This window comes from Adiantum capillus-veneris, chromosome 3, assembly GCF_014529385.1.
Source record: "Adiantum capillus-veneris isolate H3 chromosome 3, ASM1452938v2, whole genome shotgun sequence".
NCBI classification, from domain to species: Eukaryota; Viridiplantae; Streptophyta; class Polypodiopsida; order Polypodiales; family Pteridaceae; genus Adiantum; species Adiantum capillus-veneris.
Window position 1 is genome coordinate 121,761,784 of NC_140933.1, and position 8,622 is coordinate 121,770,405.

An 8,622-nucleotide genomic window follows, 5' to 3' on the forward strand; every position below is an offset into this window, starting at 1 on the left:
GTGTACCAGATGTCGCTAGGACCCAGTGCGTGAGTTCCCTCGCGAAGAAGTGCCTATGGAGCATGTTTCCATCGCAACGAGCTGCTGTTTTTTCTCTGTTTTCAGCGCATAAACGTCGTAGACGGGGTTGACTTACGAGAAGGAACCCGAGAACACACCTCTTTTATGTGTAGGTGTAAAGTGCAATAGAAGTGAATGTTGAACTTTGCTCAAGATGAGTACTCCAAACTGTGCTCAAGGTTCCCTTTACTTACGGAAGGGAGAGCCTTCCGTTCCTTTAGTGAGAGAGTGCAAGTGATCACAAACAAAGTGGATAAACACTATGAATGAAGGTACCGAGATTGAGAGATAGAGAGAGAAGAATACGACACCAGAATGTTGTCAAATCCTCCTCCGAAGGCCCCATTCTCTATGGCGAGAGACAAAACTGTGCATGCAATGCAGATGAACAAAGTGACGGAGTGCCAAACCGTTCATCAAACACACGCAAACAATGGAATCGAAACTTATCTTTTTGATCTAAATCAATCAACTGTGGCAAATCACAATGGAAATGCCGATGCTTGATGCTCAATCCTTCTTGTGCTCTTTTTGATACTGTGTCATGCCAAGGAGGAGACATGGAATATGAACTCCTTGAATGCAAACATTTCATCTTTTCATAAGTAATCCGCATACATCCGTGCTCATTCATGAGTGAATCGTGTACTGTTGCACGTGTTGGTCTCTCTTTGCGGCCGCTAAGCGCGCTTGCTTGCGCTCACGCTCTAAGGCTACCCTTCTGTCTTCGGCCGCCAAGCGTGCTTGCTCGCGCTCATGCTCTAGGGCTGCCATTCTTTCTTCGGTCGCCAAACGCGCTTGCTCGTGTATATGCTCAAAGGCTAACCGCCTTTCTTCACGCTCGCGATCCAATTCGGCTATTCGTTCTTTGTGCTCGTGATCCTGTTCTGCTTTTCTTTCTTCGCGTTCATGAGCCATAGCCTTTCTTGCTTCGCGTTCTAATTTCCTGTCCGTCATCATCTTGTCGAAAGCCTCCATAGGAGTTAGTGCAATCGTTGGCATAGATGGGGAAGGGGGAGGGTCGGAAAAACCTCCTGGTGGGGAAAATTCTTCTTCGCCACTTCCATGCTGATCACCTCCAAGCGAAGTATCCATTCCGCTTCACGTAATGACCATACACCGAAGTCTTCGGTTCTTAAGTTCACGAGGAACTTGGGTTCTTGAGGTTCTGGAGTCTTGAGGCCCTGGAGTCTTGAGGTTCTTGAGCCTTGAGGTTCTTCTTTAGCTTGCAATCTGTGTTAGAGAAGGATCTTCTCTTACCCGAGCTCTACTCTTTCCCGTGCACGCACCCCTTGGCGGCCTTGCGCTCACACCAAGGTTGCTTTTTCCCACCTCACGTCGATTGGCCGGCCGGTAAGTGCACGGTCCGCTCTCAATGAGTGAAAAGAGGCACAAGGGGAGGCTGGACAAGCACTTCTTTCTTGGGTTTCCTGTCACTCTTCAAAAACATGATTAGGAATCGACACGCCCAAGTGGACTTGGGTTACGTGCGACCGCAACAAGCAAAAAAATAATTCTTGTGGTTCTTTCCTTGAGTCATACAGAACACTGCCAAAGCTCTGATACCAATGTAAGGTGCAACGGAAGTGAATGTTGAACTTTGCTCAAGATGAGTGCTCCGAATTGTCCTCAAGGGTTCCATTTTCTTAGGAAGGGAGAGCCTTTCGTTCCTTTAGTGAGAGAGTGCAAGTGATCACAAATAAAGTGGATAAACACATTGAATGAAGGTACTGAGACTGAGAGATAGAGAGAGAAGAATACGACACCAGAATGTTGTCAGACCCTCGTCTGAAGGCCCCACTCTCTATGGCGAGAGCGGTCTACTATTGATTGCACAAATCTCTACAATGCTATGGACTTGCCGACGATGTCGACGACGATGAGGATGACGACGAGACAAGCTGAAATCTGAAAACGCTAAGGGTTGAAATCTGACTCTACGTCGGTGATGACGGCGATGACGACGACGCGCTGAAAACGTAGATACTGAAATCTACGAATAGCAGGCTGAAAGTGCAAACGCTTGCTGATCTGACCGTGTGGCGAGGATCTGCTGTGGGAAGGTGAGATCTGCGAGGTTTGGGGGCTATTCTGCGGTGTCTATATGCTGAAAATGAAAAATGCTGATGCGAAGGCTGAATCCATCGCCGCAGGGAATCTGCAAAACGCTAGGTGTTCTGCTGATCCAAAAACGCTAGTGCTGCAAAAACGCTAGGGAATCTGGTGAGTCATGCTGTCGCCAGGCAGATTTGCAAATGCAAAACGCTGGGCTGATCTGCAATGCTGAAAAACGTTGGTCCTTGTTGGCTGAAAACGCTAGGTTTGTTGCCGAGGGGTTTTGCTGAGAAGGTGCTCTGTTGGACACTTGGTCCCTGCTGCCTCTTCTGCCAGAAATCACTAGCGCTAGCTTTTCTTATATACTAGCTTGGGTAAATTGCCATACCCAGTTTTCCAACAAAAGTCACTTAATAATAATAAGTGAAAAATGGCTAAAATGGGGAAAATAGGTTCTCTGCATTGTAAAATGCTCTTGATGGAATCTGATGGTAATGCTGATGATCATGTTGTGTGCAACCAGAGAATATGCATCTACTCGTGTCTGGACATGCACAGTCTGCGAACAGACTCACAAAAGTGCGAGAACACTTCCTAAGCTAGGCTAACTGAATTGAATTGAACCCTAGTCATGAAGTAGCTTGTCCACGTACACATAGGGTTAGATGTGCACGTGACAGTAGGATTGAAAGAGAGGATTTTCTATGTAGAGATCTCTTCCAGGGAGTTGCTTTTCGAGAACTGAGTTGCGTTTTCGAGCGTTGAGACTTCGAAGGTAACGATTTTCATGTTATGATTTCTAAGTATTTGTTTGCAGGTGTACTTCCTCTTCACGAGGAAGTAGGAGCAGAGGAAGGCATGAGCCTCTGTAGTAGAAAGCGCTCTGAGGAACTAGAGCCAGATCAGCCGAAGGGTTTCGTACCCGAGTTTGGGAAGTAGATCGACGGATACGAGAGCGGTAGACTCTCGAGATGTGATCCGGAAGTTGAAATTCCCAAGGGAAGGACTTCGTGTCCAGGAAAGTAGAGTTATTTTGGAGGAAGAGGACTCTGGAAACTGAGTCGGAAAAAGAAATTCAAGGATGCCATGCCCTGAGTCTGGAAGGTGAGATCCAAAGGTGAGAACCTTGATTCTCGAGGATTTGGAATAAGGAGCGAAAGTTCCTTGGAATAGGGGTTTGCCCTAGGAATAGGAAGCCGAGGCTTCCGGGAACCATCAAGTCTTATTCTAGTGGTAATACGTTCGGTTCAAGTGCTTGTATAGACTTCTCCTCAGTAATAAAGATACTATTACGGGGGGGGGGACCAGCCCATCTTCTGGTCCCCAGTACCGTGTCGATCTTCTCACTCTCTATCTCTCTTTCTCACTCTCTCATTCGTCATGACCTGATCCAGTTGGATACCAGGAGGACATGGATAGAGCCGCCACACGAGTTGGGCACGAAGATGGCTTTCTATAGAGAGCATCTTCTCCACTTCACAGGAGATGGGTTTGTGATTCGACCCAGCTACATGGACACACATAAGTCTCATGGTTTGCAGTGTTCCATTGGTCAGATACACACATCCTTATATCAGCTGGAGATTGAGACTGGTAGATTTAGAGGGATACCAGCAGATAGCAGGATATGCCGCTTATGCCGGTTAGAGCCAGAGACAGAGCTACATTACATGTCATTGCACAGTGTACTATGAGATACAAGGCCGTTCCCACTGCTTATTCAGAGAGGGTTTCGGTCCTTTCTCTAGGGTCATGAGTTATGAGGATCAGAGATGTCTTGGGCTATATCTACTTGAGTTACACAGATATAGATACACTTTATTGGGGAGAGATAGAGAGAGACAGTCCCCGAGACAGACTGCAGATTTCTTTTCACTAGATATGGGACAGCCAGACAAGCAGTTGTCATTGCAGAGCTCGGCCCACACTCATTCGACCACTACTGGCATTTTCATCAACCGAGCACTAGAGCTACGGAGATTTAGATGGCCACGATTGAGGAGAGGGGCTACACAACATCGACAGAGACTACAGCAGAGGATTTGAGCGATACTCTTTCGATATCGAGAGTGCAGATGAGGATGGATTCTAGTTGTAGTATCTAGTCCTTTTGTACCCAGACATGGTGTTAGATTCACCATTTTGTAACAGAGTGATCTCATAGGTCATTTTGGCCTTTTGAAGACGTTAATATAACATTTCATTTCATTTCATTTCTCTCTCTATTTCTCTCTATATACTCTGGCTTCAGTATTAAGTGATAAATTCTATTTATCCGAGTACATTTTATATTGCTATGCGCTCCCGTTTGTGACAGATGATGTGGTAGATTGTATGGACTTCGGTGAATTGCGTTGCTGGCTGCTGACGTGGCAGTTGTATGGATTTCTGGATTTCATGCTAGCAACCCTATGTGCTAGTTTTTGGGACTTGTAGCTTTTCATATAAATTGCTTTCAGAAGGCCTAGGGCTTTAAATATGAATGGTGGGCTCTCTCTTTGGCATTCTAGTGGGACCAGATGTAGAGCAGAGCCGCCGGTGCTGTAACGTGTTGAAACAATATAAAGAAATACTGAAAGGGGCGCCATCGTTTCGGGCCAGTGCTCTCTTGGGGTGGAACTCAGCCACTCTGTGTCTTGTGTGTCATGCCTCTCTTCAGTTTAGTTGTTTTGAAGTGCATAAAGTATGTTCAATCTGTTTTTTTCCGTTGGCATGTGGTGCCCTAGTCAATGAATGTGCCAATTCATCCCCCATCTGAGACAGTAAGGGGAGGTACTTATGGGGAAGCAGACTCACACTGGAAACTCTACCTCCTCGGAAGCTCCATCAACTGCAGGGTTGAAACCATGGTGTCACCATTGGGAGTAAGCCCTCGAGACTCCCATAGCCACAAGACTCATTTGCAGTACCTAGGCCACCATACCTGGCCCCTCAAACTCAATCTGGTAGTAGCCTCGACCAAGAATTTGCACGTCCATAAGCCTGCCAACCTCTGCCCCCCCCCCCCCACAAAAAAAAAAAAAACAACTCCCCTTTTCCAGCTCTTGTGACTTGGGTGAGTGCTGACAATCCTCCAAATGATAGATGTCGCCTGAAGCCTGTCAACCTCCGCCTCAAGGATTGTTTTCTCTTTTGGCAAGACAGAAAGTCAGATGGAGGGCTCCGTAGGGGGCGGGCAAGGGGGCTAGTGAAGGGTCCCTCTGTGGCGGTGAAGCCGAGTCATCCATTTGAATCCACTGTTGCTCTTGAAATTACCCTGTGTGTACTCTCTGTAAAGTTTTGCAGTAGATAGTGAGTCTTGTCTGAAGTGCCTTTATCACAAGTTCAAGAGCATTGTAATCAAATAGAAGAGGTTGGAAATGTATTGTTGAGCTCTATTGTATCGGTAATTGTGATGTCTATTGTCAGCTGTGTCATTGTTATCGGTCTTAATAATTTGCGTACTGCATAGAGGCAAACCACTGCACTGAGAGCACTCAATTGCCTACAAAGTTTCCTGCTGCACGCATGCTTAGGCTGACAACCTCACTCCTCAATTATTGTGCGATTATTGATTGTTATTACCTTTTCATGAAATTTTTCAGTTGTCAGTTCATTTCTACAAGGCAGGAAGGCTTGACTCTGGAATCTGTTGCTCTTGTAATGCAGGTTGGTAGGGCATATTTTGAGATGGTGAACTATCCTGAAGCTGAGCGGGCTTTCAGTTGGGCAAGGCGTGTGTCTCCTTATCGTCTGGAAGGCATGGATGCCTATTCCACTGTTCTATATGTAAGAGTAATCATCCTTTATTTTCACAGATAGGAGAAGTACAGAAATGTCCCATCATATACTAAACCAAAAATTTGTAAACCAATATTTTACCCTACAAGTTTGTAGGAGACCCACTACCAATGCACTTGAAAGCTGGAGCCAATATTTTACCCTACAAGTTTGTAGGAGACCCACTACCAATGCACTTGAAAGCTGGAGACTAAGACATGGCATAGCATAGTGAAAGTTCCAAAATGTATTTTGGAACAGCCAATTAGTGCAAGTTGTCTCAGATTGTGTGCCATCTCAATAGTCATTTTGGTAGAGCAAGACATGACTGAGTGTGTATAGAGCATTTGACAGCTGCTCCTATTAGATGCAATGAGGGATGCATCGCAGATTTGTAAAAAATAATCCCATTGCTCGGTGTGACTTAACATGTTATAGATACACTTTCTAGAAAGTTTTATGGCAAAAGCTGCACAGTTACCTCCAATGTATTGTCGCAAGTCATGGGTGTGTGTCTATTAAAATGTCTTATCAGCAAGAAAACTTGAGCATTGTGCTGACTTTTTGTGCCACAGCACATGAAAAAGGATGTCGAACTAAGCTACCTTGCACAAGAAACAGTAGCCATGGACAGGCTCTCACCGCAGGCATGGTTAGAGAACCTCTTGCGTTGAAAAATAAGCTTTTGCCTTTGTGCAATTCCTTAGTGTGCAGCAATGAAAATGCTTGTGTCTTTGGCAGGTGTGTGATGGGCAATTGCTTCAGCCTTCAGAAGGACCATGAAGCTGCTCTCAAGTACTTCCAACGTGCTCTTCAGCTTGATCCGTACTTTACGTATGCTCACACATTGTGTGGCCATGAGTATGTATTGATACCCCTTGATCTGTCACAAATTCTGCATGCTTCTTAGATTCTCCCACCATACCCAAGTATTTGCGTACTTCGCATGCACTGGGCTGCTCTTATGCATCAAGACTTTAAATCTATATCCCTCGGCATATATGTTACTGTCTCACTTCTGATGCAAAGAGTTCACACCACAGATTCATGCATGGATGTATCGATTGCATGTTATGTGAACTTCTCATAGGCGATATGTGGTGTCATTGTTTTATGCGAATTGCACCATTGGTGTTCAGGTACGTGGCTATGGAAGACTTTAAAGAAGGGATCTCCTGTTACCGACAGGCTATACGGATTGATCCTCGGCATTACAATGCCTGGTAAATAGCAATTTTCTGGGTTTATTGAAGGTGCACAAGCTTTTACTTGTTTCCAAATCAATTCCCTAGATGATGGCAGGTATGGGCTTGGCACCATTTACTTCCGGCAAGAGAAGTTTGAATTTGCAGAATACCATTTTCGGCAGGCACTTCTCATCAACAGTCGCTCCTCAGTCCTGCTGTGTTATCTAGGAATGGCTCTGCATGCCTTGAAGGTAGGCATCACTTTGCTGCAATTTGTTGATGTCTAATAACGTAGCTCAGCGTCTCTTCTTCATGTGAGCAGAGAAATGGAGATTCCTTAAACCTGTTAGAACAGGCCATTCTTGCAGATTCCAAAAACCCTCTTCCAAAGTATCAGAAGGCCAATGTTCTCATGAGTGAAGAGAGATACGACGACGCTCTTAAAGAGCTTGGATATCTCAATGAAGTGGCTCCACGTGAAAGCAGTGTGTTTTTCTTAATGGGAAAGATCTACAAAAGATTAAATATGCCAGAACAGGCAATGCATCACTATTGCATTGCCCTAGATTTAAAGCCATCAAGTGCTGATGTCAATCTCATAAAGGTATTTACTAAACTTTCATCATCTTTTCTGTGTTCAATCTTCTTTGATAGTCTCAAGCTCACTAAGCTTGTGTATCTGTGTTCTGTAGAGTGCGATTGAGAAGGTAAATGTTCCGGATGACCTAGAAGATGAAAACTTGTAGGGTTGAAGCATAATTGTGGAGTGGAAGACACTTGCGCCACTGGCAGATGGGTGAGCTTTGTTTTGTGAGCTACAGTCTATCAAAAGGAGGAGTTCAATTGCTCATTATACACACCTTCAAATTGTGCCAATCTGTCACTCAAGGACAAGGTCTCCCATTTTCATGTACACAATATCTCATGCTGACTGCAGTATGCATACCCAGTAAAAGCAGTCTTGTTGTAACAAAGGTCAGTTATAGCCCTTTCAAGGTTTTGCCTTCTCCTGCTTGAAGGCCAGGGTTTAAACCCAGTCTCTGTATGCTTATACAAAAGAAGAGGACACATAAACAGAGCTCATGCCATTGTACTGATGCATGGCCAATTTCCGGCGTTGACTAGGAGAAAATGTTATAGCAATATATTTTGCGGGCACATTGCCCTTTCTTGCAAAAAGACAGATAAAACCATATATCGAAAGTTGTGGTTGGTGTCAAGCAATCCACTCTTCTTTAGACCATGGAGCGTTGCCCAGTATTGAAGGACCGATCCCCAGTGTGGACAATCGTAAATGGCATAATGATTTTGCTTATGACTTAATTTGACCACAAATGATAAGTGGAATACTAGTTTTGCTTATGGCTCCAATGCTTTTCTGGAGAACAAAACTGTTCCTCACAAATTGATGAGTAGCTGCATGTATGATTTTGCATTACCTGCCCTGGGTAGTGATTTAAATAGAATAGAGGGATGAAGTCGGGGCACTACCAAAACCATCCTGGAGAGAAATGGCCTGGATGGGATAAAGTATGGTGTGACCAATGCATTGCTCAGAAAG

At 44.9% G+C, this 8,622-nt stretch overlaps 1 protein-coding gene across 2 annotated transcripts in view; it reads left to right on the top strand.

The window, feature by feature from the left end:
- HBT (CDC27 family protein) overlaps window positions 1-8,384 on the top strand; it is a 72,346-nt gene extending 63,962 nt beyond the window's left edge. For both annotated transcript variants that reach the window (XM_086509114.1, XM_086509116.1), the window contains 7 exons: window positions 5,764-5,883; window positions 6,450-6,526; window positions 6,616-6,735; window positions 7,014-7,097; window positions 7,177-7,312; window positions 7,384-7,665; window positions 7,754-8,384. In XM_086509114.1, coding sequence (XP_086365240.1) covers window positions 5,764-5,883; window positions 6,450-6,526; window positions 6,616-6,735; window positions 7,014-7,097; window positions 7,177-7,312; window positions 7,384-7,665; window positions 7,754-7,807 — 873 coding nt within the window. In that variant the 3' untranslated portion in view covers window positions 7,808-8,384. The remainder of the gene's footprint in view (window positions 1-5,763; window positions 5,884-6,449; window positions 6,527-6,615; window positions 6,736-7,013; window positions 7,098-7,176; window positions 7,313-7,383; window positions 7,666-7,753) is intronic.
- The last annotated feature ends 238 nt before the right edge of the window (window positions 8,385-8,622 follow it).